This window comes from Athene noctua, chromosome 2 (assembly GCF_965140245.1).
Source record: "Athene noctua chromosome 2, bAthNoc1.hap1.1, whole genome shotgun sequence".
In the NCBI taxonomy this organism is placed as follows: Eukaryota; Metazoa; Chordata; class Aves; order Strigiformes; family Strigidae; genus Athene; species Athene noctua.
Window position 1 is genome coordinate 165,619,439 of NC_134038.1, and position 16,606 is coordinate 165,636,044.

General features: G+C 54.2%; 1 protein-coding gene across 1 annotated transcript in view; it reads left to right on the forward strand.

Annotated features, from left to right (window-relative positions):
• SCAP (SREBF chaperone) overlaps nucleotides 1–16,555 on the forward strand; it is a 65,019-nt gene extending 48,464 nt beyond the window's left edge. The window contains exons 11-23 of the mRNA XM_074901047.1: nucleotides 3,017–3,115; nucleotides 3,555–3,773; nucleotides 4,738–5,171; nucleotides 5,852–6,046; nucleotides 6,783–6,984; nucleotides 7,805–7,920; nucleotides 8,043–8,607; nucleotides 9,409–9,494; nucleotides 9,964–10,046; nucleotides 11,376–11,542; nucleotides 12,197–12,277; nucleotides 13,938–14,144; nucleotides 15,206–16,555. Coding sequence (XP_074757148.1) covers nucleotides 3,017–3,115; nucleotides 3,555–3,773; nucleotides 4,738–5,171; nucleotides 5,852–6,046; nucleotides 6,783–6,984; nucleotides 7,805–7,920; nucleotides 8,043–8,607; nucleotides 9,409–9,494; nucleotides 9,964–10,046; nucleotides 11,376–11,542; nucleotides 12,197–12,277; nucleotides 13,938–14,144; nucleotides 15,206–15,451 — 2,700 coding nt within the window. The 3' untranslated portion in view covers nucleotides 15,452–16,555. The remainder of the gene's footprint in view (nucleotides 1–3,016; nucleotides 3,116–3,554; nucleotides 3,774–4,737; nucleotides 5,172–5,851; nucleotides 6,047–6,782; nucleotides 6,985–7,804; nucleotides 7,921–8,042; nucleotides 8,608–9,408; nucleotides 9,495–9,963; nucleotides 10,047–11,375; nucleotides 11,543–12,196; nucleotides 12,278–13,937; nucleotides 14,145–15,205) is intronic.
• Nucleotides 16,556–16,606: the final 51 nt, after the last annotated feature.

Genomic DNA, 16,606 nt, shown 5'->3' on the forward strand with positions numbered 1-16,606 from the left:
AAAGGGTATTATAATCTAAGAAGATTAAACATTCAGGTTGGGCTGGAGCTTTGCAGGCTGAACTTTGCATTTCCTGAGCTGCTCTTGCAGTATCCAAGAGGACAGCAAGAGAGGAACTACAGTAGAATTCCCCAGGCTAAGCCAGCCACCTATTTTTTTTTTTTTTTAATTTGAAGCTGATTGCAGAGATGTGCCCAGCTCAAACACAGGCACGATCCATTCTTAGGGTCTAAATTGGGCTCATTCATATGGGATATTAGCTATATTCATTGCTGCACTGCTTGACCTCAGAAATTGAAATCTGTGAGGTGACCATTGTGCCAGCAGCCCTGTCGTGTGAACACCACTGGGATGGTTTGCTTTCTTGTTGCACTTTGCTACAGAGGAGCTTGCAGGGGTGTGCCAATTACAGGAGGTAAAGGTTGTGCTAAAAGGGACAGGGCAGAGCCATAGAACAGTGTCAGTAGAGCCAGGGGGAAAAGGGACACCATGCCCCCACCCCGGTATCATCTCTGCTAAAGCACTCCTGGTTATTACAGCATTTTGACACGTGTGGTGACATCCTCTCTGCTCTCTGTCTTTCCTTGGATGCTCCCTTTCTGCCGAGGAAGCATCTCACAGGGGTGCTGTCTGTTAAAGACTGACGGCTGCTCTGCTGCAGGCTGGCGTCTGCCCTTTATCTTTGTTCCTGAGAGTGAAGGACACTGTACAGATAACGTACTGTCCCCACATTGCAGAGTCCAAGGGATCTGGCAGAAAGAGAGCCAGGCTGTGTAAATCTGGCAGGGACCTTTGCTCTCGGCTGTCGGAGGGAGCAGTGCAATGCTGGGGTCGTTCGGGTGCTGTCTGGTTTAGGGAATAACAGAAGAGGGGGGCATTTCTCTCCTGAAGGCTCTCCCCTGCCCCAAGGGCTGTGATGGGTCTTGTCCTTTTTTTTTGCTCACTTACTCCTTGGCAGTGCAACTCATTTAGCAGAAAGGAATTTTCTACATTTTCTGCAGCTCTCCGTGTCCTAAAATAGAGTTTGGCTTCAGATGGAGAATTGCACATCCACTTTAAATGATTGTGAGCAGCAATGAAATCCTCTTGCCCTGCATTGCAGGTGGGCAGAGACCCCTGTTCTCTTGGCACAGCATCACTGGTGATGGTCCTGGGATGCTGCAGGGGTACGTGCCAAATGCTTATCCTCTGTTTTTTAACTCTTATCCACTACCTTGCACTGAAGTTCACACACCAATAGCCCGATCCTGCACCCGGGGAAATCGCTTTGGGTTTTGCCATTGGGTGTGCACTATCCAAGTATAAGAAGATTTTTACATTTCCAGAACTAGCAGCTTCAGGTGTCTCGAATCCCAAGTGGAGGTATTAACAGAATTAATACCTCTCTATGCAGAGCCCACCGTTTGTAGAGCCCGTGTTTGCCAAGGTCTGGGTGAAATTGCTTTCTTTCTGGTTTTCTCCTTGAGAGAGGAACCTGTGTTGGGTTTTCATCCTGCTGGGGAGCAGGATCTCCTGCTGTCTGACCTCCTGTCAGATGTTGGGGAAGGGGCTAAAGAGGAGAACCTGATCAGAACGTGCTTCCTTGTGCTGCTCTCTCTGGGAAGTCTGGGGAGGGCAGCTGACCTGGTGGGTTATCTCGCTTCATATCACACTGATTTTTAAATAGCAAGTGGTTGATTGTTTCAAGAACAGATCGGACAGGATGGGGAGACTTCAAGGTTTGTTTTGAGGTTCTGGATAGCTTTTCATGCTATCTCTTTTTTTCACTTCACAGTGCTGATATTGGCTTCCAGCCTTATGCAAGAAACTGGGGCAGACAGAAGGAGGGGGACAAAAGAAAAAAATCTCTACGGTCTCTCTCCTTCTCCGTAGGTGGATGTGTCCTGGCTTGCTGTGCAGGTAGCGAGCACGCCACCACGCTAGCAGGCAGGCAGTGAATGGCACTGGGTGTTTGCCAGCTCTATTCCACAAGTGAGGGACAGAGTCTTTAATCTGTTGTTTTGCCTCAGGTTTTTACTCTTGCTGACGTTCAGCTTTCTTGATCTCTCCATGTTTACTAGATCCTTTCTGGGTCCTGACAGGTCCTGACAGAAATTTGTACCTTCAAGGGGAAACAAGACATCTCTCAAAATTACTTTAATTCTGTGTTGCTGTGAAGTTTTGAATGTCGTGGGGGAGAGGGGATGGCACTTGGCCCTAATGGGGATTAGGGTAGGAGTGTGCATTTGTTTTATAGGGATAATCTGGGAGTTGACCGCGTTTCTGCTGCTGGGCAGAATCTTTTAATCCTTATTTCTGCAGTGGCACCTGCTGGGGAAAGTGGAGCATTACAGGATGGTTCTTGCAAGTGTTGTTTCCCGTGCTCTTGGTGATTAGAGACCTCTGAGAGGGGGTAGGGGACTTTTCTTCTAGGGGCACAGGAAGGAAATTTGCCTGTCAAACGTACATTATCCAAAAGTGTGATTTAAGCAGAAATGGTTTAGCTGGGGCTCTGGAGAATGGCTACAGACAAGTGCACAGATGTATGGTGACTTCAGTGGCCTGTCTTTGGTTGGAGAGTGATTGATACAGTTCCTGAGCAACTTGTGTTCCTGGAGGAATTTTAAATCAGAGCTGAGGTTTATTGGTAAAGTGCAGGAAACTGTCGCCATTGGAGGCTGTTTGGCCTTGTGGTTTGAATGCATGGGCTGAGACCTCTGGCTGCAGTCCTGCCAGGGCTTTGTGATCTGGCAAAACATCCTCTGACGGTTTTTCCTATGGTGCTTTGATGTTTTATGGTTAAGAAGAACAGAGAATACGAGTCTGAATGAATAAATAAGACTCTTGAGTTCTCACACAGACTTTTCTAGCCCTAAACTCTCAACTATTACAAAATTATCGATAATAGGATTTGTCAGTCAAACAGTCTCAGGCCCTCACCTTGGGCAAGAGTTTGTGGAGTTTCCCTTTTTCTGAAGTTGAAATATTTCCTGTTGTCTCGCAGCTGCTGTAGCTAATCAGTGTGTCCTGTCTGCAGGAGTTCTGCCTCTTCGCTGTGGTCGGCCTGGTGTCTGACTTCTTCCTGCAGATGTTTTTCTTCACGACTGTGCTGTCCATTGACATTCGCCGTATGGAGGTAAGGAAGGGCCAAGAACACAGCGTTTTGCCTTGGGTTTTCCTTCTCTGCTGTTGTGAAAGGATTAAAGGAAGCACAGCCTGTGATTTTTCACTCTCTAAACAGAAAAGACAGAGCTGTAAAAGTGCCAGGGCAGTACTTGCTTGGTTACACACAGGGGTTGGGGATGGGACACCTGAGGAAGCAAGTCACCCTCAGGTATATAAACATGTAGATTTGGAGTAAATAGGCTGGAAGGAGACACGGTCACAAACAGATGACCGTGGCTGGACAAAAAAAAAAAGAGAGCGTGTGCTGGAGAGAACATGGGACAGATTGACACGAGGGTGAAGGTGGGAACTCAGATGTGGGCATGTATTGAAGGTAGCTGTCTCTGCACACATTTCCCTCGAGGGACCTCATCACCATGGCTCTCTCACGTTTGCTTTTCTCTTGGCAGCTCGCTGATCTGAACAAACGGTTGCCAGCAGAAGCCTGCATGCCCCCAGCGAAGCCTGTCAGCCGCTCTCAGCGCTACGAACGGCAGCCAGCTATGCGACCCGCCACCCCCCACACCATCACCCTGCAGCCCTCGTCTTTCAGGAACCTGCGCCTGCCAAAGAGGCTGCGGGTGATTTACTTCTTCGCCAGGACCCGGCTGGCCCAGAGACTCATCATGGTATGCTGTGTGGTGGTGGTTATCTGCTGCCCCTTCCTGCGGGGGGCTGACCCAACCCAAACAGGCTTTCACGGGGAGGGGAGGAGGGTGAACAGCCCGGCATTTTCACACATCCCTATTCCCCTGCAAGATTTATGCTGCCGGATGGTAAATATCATTCAAGAAATACTTCCCCAGGAGCATTGCTCTGCATGATTTAGCTCCAGGGCTCTGCTGTTTGCCTGACGTTTGGGGTGGTAGCGGGTAATTTTCTGATACTTGCTGTGAGACAAAGATCTGCTTTTGTATAAGCAGGTTTTCAAGGACTATGAGAGAGATTTTTACAAAGCAGAAATCATGTTTTGTTCCTGCAGATAATGTGGATGAAAGACAGGGAGATGCTTTGCTACATGAAAAGACTGAGGCTTTTCTTTTTGCAGGTGTAACTGCACTGGTTGCACCAGTTGCTGCCCCTGCTTGTCCCCCGCCCCCATCTCCATTCTGGATGTCCATAATGGAATGTGTGTGTTCCTCAGCTCTACGAACCACAGCCCAGTCTGTTACTGATGACAGTTTAAGTTAAATTAATACATCAGCCTGTGAACTGTGGCTGTTGTAGGTCTTGCAGAATTCACCCTGAATTAAACCTTTCCAGCCCTGTTTGAGAGTGGCAGGCGTGCAGGTCCCAGCCACCAGCAAGGAGTCTTTTTCCTGCTGTGCATTTTTGTGGGAGAAGTGAGATTCTTGCCATCAGGGTGAGCTGGATAGCTCACGGAAAAGGAGTGTTCAGCTTTTGTGTGTGCTGTGCAAACTCTCCTGATCCTCTTAGAGGACGAGTGTCTACCAGGAGTAAGAGTGTAACCGAGCGCGGGGTGTACCCGTGGTTGGGCTGTTGTTGGTCAGCTCAGGCAGCTGGCGAGGCGTTGGAGGAAGAGTGTGAAGGCCCTGTACTGACCAGGCTTGTCTCTTGGCTCACCGTGTGTAGGCTGGGACGGTGATCTGGATTGGAATCCTGGTTTACACGGATCCTGCTGGTCTCCGCACCTACCTCACGTCACAGGTCACCGAACAGAGTCCTTTGGGTGAAGCAGGTCTGCCTCCTATGCCTGTTCCTGGAGGGGTCCTACCTGCTGGGGACCCCAAGATTGATCTCTCAGTCTTCCCATCGGACCCTATCCAGCTGTCAGAAAACCAGACGCAGCAGCGTGAGCAGAAGTCAGGGCTGGAGTCCCTGAGCAGGCTGGAGACAAACCAGCACACCTGGGCCCAAGGACCAGAGGGCAAAGGGAATGGACAGACCGAGCTTGGAACTGAAGCAGAGGTTACCTGGGGACCAGAGGATGAGGAGATTTGGAGGAAGCTTTCCTTCAGGCACTGGCCATCCCTCTTCAGCTACTACAATATCACTCTGGCCAAAAGGCAAGTGGGCTGGCATCAAGTGCCACGGGCACTTTAGGTTGTGGAGTTGACTCCCAAGTGTTTTCCTTCTTCTGTCCTTCTGAGGTAGATAATTTGCATTTCATGTGGCTTACTCCAAATGTGTCTTCAGGAGAAGACTATTAAACAGGCCCTCCTGTGTGGTGCAGAGGTACCAGACTCTCCAGACCTGCCTGTATGAGAATAAAGGTTGTGTTTCTCTCTGTGCTCTCAGATGTATTACTTGCTTGTTGTCTTCCTTTAGCCTGAAGGTGACATTTAGAATTTTGTAAAACAATATATGACCATCTGTAAGTGATGGGGATGGTACGTGTGAGGAATAGAGACATCTGAGCTGAAGAAACTTCTCAGTGAGATCTTCCAGCCTTCAGGTGACTGGACCAGATCATTTAATTACTCGAATGTGTGTGATCCATGTGATCTCATCAGTAGTTCGTTTCACTGTTGGCTTTTAACCTCTCCCACAGAGTTAAGGGTTAAGACCTGGGAAATAACTTTAGAGAAAAGTATTTTAAAGGAGGCCTGAATAATACCTAACACTACTGGACTGAAAGTACATACGGAGACCTACCTTGGCGCTTAGTGAGAAGATGAGCTAGGTTACCTATTAAGATTTTTGTGTTTGTTGTTCCTAAGCTATTCTGATTTTTCCATTCCTTCAGATATATCAGCATCCTTCCAGCAATCCCTGTCACACTGTACCTGAACCCACAAGAGGCCTTAGAAGTGCGGCATCCCCAGGAGGCCAACCGCTACCACCCCTTCTTAGCTCCGAGCAGTGGGAAGCTGGGTGCTGAAGCTCGGCCTGACCAAGCCTCATCCAAGCTGCAAGGGCACCAGGATGTCACTCTTTACAAGTAAAAGTCCTCGATAAAGCCTTCTGACTGTGCCTTAACCCCCTTGGAGACACGGGTTGCTCTTTGCCTGTCTGGCCCTTCTCCTAGGGGGAGACCAAAAAACCCATTTGTAAAGCTTCAGTGCAAAATCCTGTAATGTTTGGGACACTTCAGCTTAGCTGGTGCAGCATTAAATTAATCTCTCCTGGCACAGTTTTCCTCAGCAGCTGAGTTCCCTGCCAGGAGATGATGTGTGCATCCCAGGTTGTTAGCACACGTGATGCATTACAGGGTTTGTCACCGGGTGACAGGGATAGGAGTTCGTCTTTGGGAATAAATGCCATGATTCGGTAATGCTTTATTGGGTGTTTGATCAAACTCTCATGTGAGCAAGGACCTTCCTTTCCTACTTAGAGGAGGGGTTGCACACATTATCGTCTCAATCTGCAGTTCTTCTTTGGCTGTGTTGAACGCACTTGGTATTATCCTGAGCCCCATTTAGTGTTTTTCTCACTGTCTGAATTGCCATGTAGTTTTCTTACTGAAAAGTCTGAAAATCTTGTTGAAATTGACATTTCCCATTTAAAAAAACCTTTAATTTTCCAGAGATCACTATAGCTTACTGAAAATTTTTCTCAGCTGAAAAATTTAGACCAGCAACATGTGCAATACTTGCACAGTATGTTTCAAACTCAGTCTGTGGACTAGTAATTAGATCTTTATCTCACCTTCTTTTTGTCTTTGTCTCTCCCACCAGGGTGGCTGCTCTGGGTCTGGCCTCGGGCATTATCCTGGTCCTCCTGCTCTTCTGCCTGTACAGGGTGTTCTGCCCCAAAAACTATGGGCAAAACGGGCCCTCACACAGCAGGAGGAAGAGGGGGGACCTGCCCTGTGATGATTACGGCTACTCCCCACCCGAGACTGAGATCGTCCCCTTGGTTCTCCGGGGTCACCTCATGGTAGGTCAGACAGCTGCAGTCCTTACAAGAAAAACATTTTACTGACTTGTGCCACACAATCTTCTCTTTTCTTTGTTTTATTTAAGTAACAGCCCTCACAGAGAACAAACCAGCTGCGCAGCCTTTGTGCAATGCAGCCGTGGAGGCTGACAGCCAGGGCAAATGGGAGAGAGTTGGATATTGTAGCATGAAGTTTCCTGCAGCACTTTTCCATTTCTTTCTGTTCTTAAATCGCTGTTAATGCCTTCTCTGTGTAGCCAACGGTTGGCTTTTATTGGCTGGGCTGATCCATCCTTTGCTAGGGTAGCTCTAAGTTCCTGATATTCAATGCCTACCAGATCCTTTTTTCCTGCTTCCCAAAAGTTAGTGTGTAGTTCTGAGCTGTCAAGTGCTAAAAGCATCCATGGGTTTGCACACAAGTGTGCTGCTGCTCAGTTTGCTCATTTTTCTTGAGGAGAAAGGTGTTTCCTCTCATTTTGAGATGAAACAAAGCACTCGGGCATCCAGTCAGATGGAGTTTGAAACACTGTGCCATGTTTTCCAGAGAAGCTGCACCTCTGTTCCTGATCCTACTGTCTCTTCGGGACATACATTGTCAGGGAAAGGGAAGAGAGATGGAGTCTGTCTGATTTGCAGCAGTCTAGCACACATCCACGGCAATAGATGCTCATATTCCCTCAGTACCCCAAAGCTGCTAAGCCAACCACGTAGATTTGACATAAAATTTATCATCTATAGAGTTCCTCAGCCGCAGGGAAGGTGATTGTCAGAGCCCGGAGGCCTTGGTGGTGCTCAGCTGTGCCTTGTTCTTCCCTCCCAGGACATCGAGTGTCTGGCTAGCGACGGGATGCTGCTCGTCAGCTGCTGCCTGGTGGGCCAGATCCGCGTGTGGGATGCTCAGACTGGCGACTGCCTCACCGTTATTCCCAAACCGAGGTATGTGGTGTCTGTCCCAGGTCACTCAGCCGTGGCAGGTCCTGGTGCAAACCCCTCCCTAAGAAATCAGCCTGCTCTGACAGTAGAGGTGGGAGGACTGAGCTTTTGTTGCTGTGTTTTAGGTTGCGAAGAGACAGCAGCGGCATTTTCGATTACCAGGAGAGCTGGGATCATAGTCCGGATGGCAAGAACGGTCTGGATGACTCTTTTGAGAACAGTCACCAGCTCAAAAGGATGCTCAGCCCTCCCCAGCCTCTGCTTTTCTGCGACCAGCCAGACCTCACGTCTCTCATCGACACGAACTTCTCGGAGCGGGCGAAGGTGGCCGAGTCGGAGACGCGGCTCCGTGCTGTGGGCAGTCGCCAGAAGGAGACGGGCTACGACTTCAGCAGCTTGGTTGGGAAAGCCTACGAAGAGCACAGCACCTCCTCCAACTGCGGGAACTTCACCGGCCTCTCGGCCCCGCACGGGCAGGCCGGCTTCTGCGCCGGGGGGAGCGGCAGTCCTCGCCCCCTGGGCTGCGGGGCCGAGGAGGGGGGCTGCGCCGCCCGCAGGAGGAGCCTGGGCGACGAGTCCTTTACATCCTCACCGCTGCCTGCCTGGGGAGGAGACTTGGAGAGCTCTGTCTGGAGCCTGGACCTGCAAGGGAACCTGATTGTGGCTGGTCGGAGCAACGGGAAGCTGGAGGTGAGGAGCAGGGCTCGCTGCCCGCAGCACCCTCAGGCTGAAGAAGCGTAAAGATTGCCCTGTCGTTGAGTAACGTTGTCAGTCAGTCGTGAAATGAGGCAAAATTGACAGGAATTCTATAGGAGTGATACAGGTTTTGAAGCACGTTTTAAGCAGAAATTTCAATCTCCCAACAAGAAACTTTCAGAATTAGTTTGGTTTTAATTTAATTTTTGGAAATGAAGTTAGAATTTTTTCCTTCAAATAAATGCAGGGGGTTTCTCTTAAACAGACACATTCTGAAATAAAATTTTTAATGATTTTTGACCTGTTCTACCTGGGAGCAGCTCTCACTCTTCCCAGCGCATTGTTTTGCTTTGCCCTTTAAATAGGGTTTTCAGTGCAGATAGTTTCTTCTGAGCTGCTGCCTTGAGACACTGGGTTTTCCTGCTATGTGTTGTTTCCAGTCCACATCATCATCTCACTTCAAAATCCAGAGCACTTCATGCTTGGGATGGGGCTGACTGGGAGCAAAGGGGTGCTGCAGATCTGGGAACCAGGGAGCTGCAGGATGCCTGTGTGGTGCACTAGGGCCAGCAAGAATGGCACACAGGTTTTGCAGTATTAAAATCCCATTTATTGGCAGTAACACTAGAATAAAAAAAGGGGATGGTGTGTTCTCACATCCCTCCCGTGGCAGGGAGCCCCATGTTGTGCAGCACTGGGCAGACCTTCAGTCTGAGCACGGCACGGGGTACGTGGCTTACCAGCTCCTCGATGTTTTCTGGGCAGGATAATTGTGTTAACCCCTCCTCCTTCCAGGTCTGGGATGCTATCGAGGGGACCCTCCGTAGCAGTAATGACGAAGGTCAATCTGGCATCACAGCGCTCGTCTTCCTGAACAACAGGTAACTGTGTTTGTGCTCGGTGAGCCCCTGCGAGGGGAGGAGAACACGTGGTGTAAGACAGGACCCAGCCCTGACCCTCCTGCCACAGAGATCCAACAGCTCCTGACCGCAGAGCCTCAGCTGGGAAATCTCCTTCCTACCAAGCTGGGCTTGGCAGAACGAGCTCTCCTGGGTCTGGCTCTGTTCCAGCAGCCTCCTCTTCTCCACACAGATACTCTAGTAGCTGAATATCCAGAACAACTCAGGGCTGGGACATGGGGCCTTCGGGTCACTGGTGCTGTTATACAAGAGGCGTTGCCATTTGCCAGTTTATTCTGGAGTCTGAGCTTAATATAATTTCCCGGTCCTCTTCCTTGCAATCTTTAAAAGCCTGCATGGTTTGTGCTCTGCCTCGGAAGGGGTCTGGTCTCAGGGCTGCTCACGAGAGCGGGGAAGGGCCTCTCCTCACGTGCCTGTGTCTCTCCCTCAGGATTGTTGCTGCCCGGTTGAATGGCTCTTTAGATTTCTTTTCGTTGGAGACGCACACGTCCTTGAACCACCTGCAGTTCCGAGGTAAGCAGATGCCTCAGCATGCTGTGCACTGCTCTGAGCTCCTCCGAGCCTTTTCCTCTTCCCTTGCCTCCTTGTAGCTGACTTTTCCTCACACCCTTTTCATAAGCTTTTTGTAACAAGGCTCTGCTCCAAAACCAGCTGCTCTGGAGGGGTAAGGAGTACTCTGGGAGTTCCCTATGCAGGGAGAGTGTCTTAAGAGCTGGTTTTCTGCAGGTCTGGTGGCCAAGATGTGCATTCCAGGGCCAGCTCTACCCTGTGCCTCTTCCCTCTCCCACTTCTGACTTAGTTTCTCCTTCAGCAAGGTCTGTTCTCATCTGCACACCCCGTACATAGCCACGATACAGCTCAGGGCCTCGGCACAACCGTGACATGCACAAAGCTAATGCATGGTGGTAACTGGTTTGTAGTGCCCTGGCTCCTTCAGTTCTGGAGTGGCCTGGAGGGGAGAGGATCCCTGGCCTTGCTCTGGGAGAATGGTTGTGTTCCTGGAGGGGTGTCCTGGGGTCTGCAAGCTGTAGATCTGGAAGTGGAGCAGGCTCTGCAGGAAAGGACTGGCTGTGGAAAGAACTTTTCCCCATAGAGTGCAGAGAGTCTTGTGCCCAGCTCTGGGGCTTCAGGGAACTCAGTCTTGCAGTAGATTTACTGCTTAGGGGCCAGTGGTCTGCAGAAGGGAGTTCTGCTGCTGAGGACGCTCTTGGAGACCCTCCCACTCCAGTTGTTCATGAGTGCTGGGCAGCTGTAGCTTCTGTCGGTGTCAGCCAGCGTGCCAATTATTCGGCTCCTTGAAGAAGCAGCTACAAATTCCTTCAAGGTCAGCATCTGGGTATCCCTGATACCACACCTGGGTGATATTAATCTTGGAGCATAAGGCTGTGTCTGCTGCAGCGAGGAGCACAGGTCTGCTGGGGAGCGGCTGAGGGAACTGGGGGGGTTCAGTCTGGAGAAGAGGAGGCTGAGGGGAGACCTCCTGGCCCTCTGCAACTCCCTGCCAGGAGGAGGCAGAGAGGGGGGATGAGTCTCTGGAGCCAAGGAGCCAGCGCCAGGCCCCGAGGGAATGGCCTCAAGCTGCCCAGGGCAGGGTCAGGCTGGCTCTGAGGAAGGATTTCTGTGCAGAAGGGGCTGTTGGGCGTTGGAATGGGCTGCCCAGGGCAGGGGGGGAGTCCCCATCCCTGGAGGGGTTGAAGAGTCGGGCTGAGCCAGCGCTGAGGGATCTGGGGGAGTTGGGAACGGTCAGGGTGAGGTTCATGGTTGGGCTGGAGGAGCTTCGAGGGCTTTTCCAACCCAGATGATTGTGTGATTCTGAGGACTTACCTCTGTGTCTCGCCACAGGAGCCCCGAGCAGAAGTAGCATCCCGTCCTCCCCCGTGTTCAGCAGCAGCGACGTGGTCGTGTGCCAGCTGACACACACCGTGTCCTGCGCCCACCAGAAGCCCATCACGGCGCTGAAGGCTGCAGCTGGACGGCTGGTCACTGGGAGCCAGGACCACACTCTGAGGGTAAGGCTTCCCCCGTCACCCTCCTGGGCCCACTGGGGGGCTGTGGGGGCTGCACACAGGGGGACACGAGCTCCTCTCGTATGTGGCAGGGTGGGGGGGGGTGAGGGTGCAAAGGGAGGTGAGTGTGTGTTCAGTTCGGGGGTGGGAGCCTCATCCAGTGTGGTGCCGAGGCTCCCCACGTTGTGTTTATCTGCCTGGATGGGGGCTCCTCGCTGGAGTTAGGATGGAGCCTTCTGTGAGGTGTCTTCCTAAGCAGAGCAGAGCTCTTGCCTTAGGGCTGGGTCGACCTTGTAAATAGTGAGGTCTGGGGTATCCCCTGGCTTAGTCACAGAGTCATTTTGTTGGAAAGGAGCTTTAAGATCTTTGAGCCCAACCATTAACCCAACACTGCCACAGCCACCACTAAACCATGTCCCTCAGCACCACACCTACACGGATTTTAAACACCTCCAGGGATGGTGACTCAACCCCTTCCCCGGGCAGCCTGTTCCAGTGCTTGATAACCCTTTTGGTGAAGGAATTTTTCCAAAGATCCAATCTAAACCTTACTCTGGCACAACTCAAGGCCTTTCTATCGCTTGTAAAGCTCGGGAGGTGCAGTGCCACAGCACAGCAGCCCCATGGACCCCCACATCTGCCTCTGCTGCCCCGCAGGTGTTTCGGCTGGAGGACTCGTGCTGTTTGTTCACACTGCAAGGTCACTCGGGAGCCATCACAGCTGTGTACATCGACCAGGTAAGCTGCACCCACCTTCACACCATGAGGAACAGCCTTCACACATGCCTGCTGAGCCACCAGTGCCACTGGAGGGACCCACCTGGGAGCCCCTTCTGGTTTGCACCTGGAGGAGCCCACGGGTGCTTCTCTGAGGACACGGAGGGCTCACTGCCTGCTGTAACCGTGTGCTCGCCACCTGCCTCACAAGCTGAACTGGTATTTCCCACCCAGCTCACCATGAGCACCACAGCCCCTTTCTCTGATGGCGGTTTGTCTCCCTGCCCTCTTTGGAGCAGGAAAGCCCTGCTCCTGCTGTGCCCCTGCAGCCTCCGAGGGCAGAGCCGGCAGCACGGGGCTGCAACTGGCCTGGGAAATGTTCCCCATGTCAGCCCTCCTGGGGAGGGAGCCAGGGAGCGTGGGCTTAGCTGGGCTGATGCACAGCCTGCGCTGCCAGGGCTGGCGAGGTGAGCGAGGCTTAGACCGGGCCTAGCAGAGCCTGCCCTGTCTTGCAGTGAGCCCCCAGGAAGGCTTTGGTCCCAGCTCCCCTTGAAGGAAGGAGAGCCAGGCCTGCCTGCTTTTGTCACAGGTGGAGGGACACTCCTCCCTGGTAAGAGAGAAGTAGCAATACATTTAGTGATAAAACTCAGCGATTTGATAGTAAATCTCTAAAGGATTATATCTGCACAATGATCCTTTATATCAGTTGGGATTTTGGAGTTTAGTACTCTCTTAATCTTGCCAAGAATCTGGTGCAGCAGGGAGTCTCTGAGCCCGGAGCAGTGGCCTGGCGAGGCCCGGCTCGAGGGGAGAGCCCGGCGCAGGAGAGCGCAGTGGACCCCGGCACCTCAGGGAGACCGACTCACTCACGTTCCCATACCCACCTCAGAAGTTAGTTTCTTCCAAACGTGGCTTGAGTCAGACCCCGACCCGCGCCGTGGTGAGGTGAAATTAGAAATGAGCCCTTGTCTGTTGTGCTGTTACCTGTCCCCGCCACCCCTGACGGGTCCGCAGGGTCGATCCCCACGGGTGCTCACCACTGGAGCGGGGCCACAGGCAGTTCGGGGTGGGAGGAGCACACTGCCACAGCTTCCCAGCTCGGGCTCAGTGAGTTTAGGGGTGGGGGGCTTGGTGAGTTTGGGGATTTGTCACCTCCAACCTGCCTCAACGGCAGGGAGCTACTGAGCTGGTGGCCCAGCTTTCCATCACATGGTCCTTTGTCCTCCTCGTCGTCCTCCTCTCCTCCTCGTCCTCCTCTCGTCCTCCTCTCGTCCTCCTCTCGTCCTCCTCTCGTCCTCGTCCTCCTCGTCCTCCTCGTCCTCCTCGTCCTCCTCGTCCTCCTCGTCCTCCTCGTCCTCCTTTCCTCCTCCTCTCGTCCTCCTCTCGTCCTCCTCTCGTCCTCCTCTCGTCCTCCTCTCGTCCTCGTCCTCCTCTCGTCCTCCTCTCGTCCTCGTCCTCCTCGTCCTCCTCTCGTCCTCGTCCTCCTCGTCCTCCTCTCGTCCTCCTCTCGTCCTCGTCCTCCTCGTCCTCCTTTCCTCCTCTCGTCCTCGTCCTCCTCGTCCTCCTCCTCGTCCTCCTCCTCGTCCTCCTCCTCGTCCTCTGTGGCACTGTGAAGCCCCGTGCAATGGAAGGGTCACTGTCCTGCTCGGTTCCTGACCTAGCCCTGCCCCTGTCCTTGCAGACGATGGTGCTCGCAAGTGGCGGCCAGGACGGTGCCATCTGCCTCTGGGACGTGCTGACGGGGAGCAAGGTCAGCCACATGTACGCCCACCGAGGGGACGTCACCTCCCTCACCTGCACAACGTCCTGCGTCATCAGCAGCGGCTTGGACGACGTGATCAGCATCTGGGACCGCAGCTCGGGGATCAAGCTCTACTCAATCCAGCAGGTTGGTAGTGAGGCAGCAGGCAGGGAAAGGTTTAAGGGGGCTTCTGGGCTTCTCTGGCCCCCATTGAACCCCACAGACACCTCGGCTGGGCTTGTAGTGCAAGGGGTCTCTGCTGAAACTCTGTGTTCTCTGGAAAACTTCCCTGTTTGTAACAGAGTCATGGAATGGTTTGGGTTGGGAAGAACCTTATAGATAATCCAATTCCAACCCCCCTGCCCCGGGCAGGGCCACCTTCCACTAGCCCAGGTTGCCCAAAGCCCCGTCCAACCTGGCCTTGAACCCTTCCAGGGAGGGGGCAGCCACAGCTGCTCTGGGCAACCTGTGCCAGGGCCTCACCACCCTCACAGGGAAGAATTTCTTCCTTCTATCTAATCTAAATCTCCCCTCTTTCAGTTTAAAACTATGACTCCTTGTCCTATCCTTACAGTCCGTGATAAAGTGTCCCTCCCCAGCTTTCCTGTAGCCCCCTTTAAGAACTGAATGCCACGCTAAGGTCTCCCCGGAGCCTTCTCTTCTCCAGCTGAACCCCCCAACTCTCTCAGCCTGTCCTCACAGGGGGTGCTCCAGCCCCCCCAGCATCCCCGTGGCCTCCTCTGGCCCCGCTCGAGCAGGTCCGTGTCCTTCTGCTGTTCGTGCCCCCAGAGCTGGACCCAGCCCTGCAGGGGGGTCTCAGGAGAGGGGAGCAGAGGGGGACAATCCCCCCCTGGCCCTGCTGCCCACACTGCTCTGGGTGCAGCCCAGCACACGGGTGGCTTTCTGGGCTGTGAGCTCACACTGCTGGCTCACAGGCAGTTTTCCATCCACCAACACCCCCAAGTCCTTCTCCTCCAGACTGGATTTGTGCTTGGGACTGCCCTGACCCATGGGCAGGACCTTGCCCTTGAACTCCATGAGGTTGGCACCATCCCACCTCTCCCGCCAATGCTGTAATGTGCAGGGGTGCAGAAAAGCCCAACTCTGGTGCTTGGGCAGGCTCCCCTGTGGCCCCGTTCCAGCACGGATGTGCCCAGGTGATTCCTGCCGGGGGCTGCGCCCGCTGAGCTCCTTCCCGCCCCGCGCAGGAGCTGGGCTGCGGTGCCAGCCTGGGCGTCATCTCCGACAACCTGCTGGTGACGGGCGGCCAGGGCTGCGTCTCCTTCTGGGACATTGGCTACGGCGACCTGCTCCAGACCGTCTACCTGGGCAAGAGCAACGAGTCGCAGCCGGCGCGGCAGATCCTGGTGCTGGAGAATGCTGCCATCGTCTGCAACTTCGGCAGTGAGCTCAGCCTGGTCTACGTGCCCTCCGTGCTGGAGAAGTTGGACTGAGGAGGAGGAGGCGGAGGCAGGTGGTGGTGGGGGGACACAGGGCAGCAGAGAGGTGGGCACCGTGGGTGAGTGGATGGGGACACCAGTTCCCCCCCGTCTCGGTCCGTGCCCTCGCTGCCTTCCCTCCTCCCAAACAGGACTCTAGGCACCCAGCAGCCTGAGCCCTCCTCCTCTCCCCAGTTCCCTGGGGCTACAGGGAGGGAGCACCCGAGGTGCTGAGCCCCACCCCAGCACCCTGCTCAGGATGGGGCGGGGGGGGCTGTGGCAGCTCCCCAAAGGAGGGCAGCGGGTGCCAGCGGGCAAGCAGCACTGCCCCTTGCTCTTAGCTGAGCTAAGCCAGGCCCAGCTTTGTCCCAGCCCGCAGGGGAGCGGGGCAGGAGCGGGCAGTGCTGCCTGGCCCCCTCCCAGCTGGCCGGGGGTGGCCAGCTGAGCCCCCACCGCTTGGCTCGGCCTCCACGTGCCTTGGGGCGCAGGCAGGGTCTCCCCCTGCCCCGCAGCCCCCCCTGCCCTATTTATTTATATGCTGTATATATTTATTTATTACGGCAGGAGCACGCGGGAGTGGCAACCCTCGCCCCCCCCCCTCCCCCAAAGCGCTGGGCCTTGGCCCAACACCTGCACCCTGCCACCCCTCCCGGCCTCCCCCTGTGCCCAGTTCGCAGCAATAGCACCTTCCTCCCCCTCCTCCTCCCACTGTGGCTGGGCTCGGACCCCCCCAACCCTCCCTGGAGGCTTTGGGGAAATAAAACCACCACCACCCCACCCCCCCGTGCAGGGGGAGGCCACAGCGCGACCAAAGGGCCCTGCTGGAGGGGGCCGCTCCCCCATGACAGGCTCGGGGGGGCCCTGCTGCACCCCCGAGGGGTGGGGGGATTCCCAGGCCCTCCTGTCCTCCATCACTCCCCCCTCAGCCGAGCAGAGGCAGCACCGGGGCATGCGGGAGGCCCCGAGGGGCCTGGGGGGCCCTGCCTGGCTCCCCCCTCTCCCCGCCTCGGGTGGCCTTAGCCCAGCTGTACGCTTTGTACTGTACAGGGGACGCTTTTTGTACCAGATCGTGTTTTATAACGTGTACGAGGACACCTCCATTAAACGGAACTAACCCGAGTGGGGCTGAGCTGCTGCTGCGACCCCTCTAAACCCCAGAAGACCCCGCCA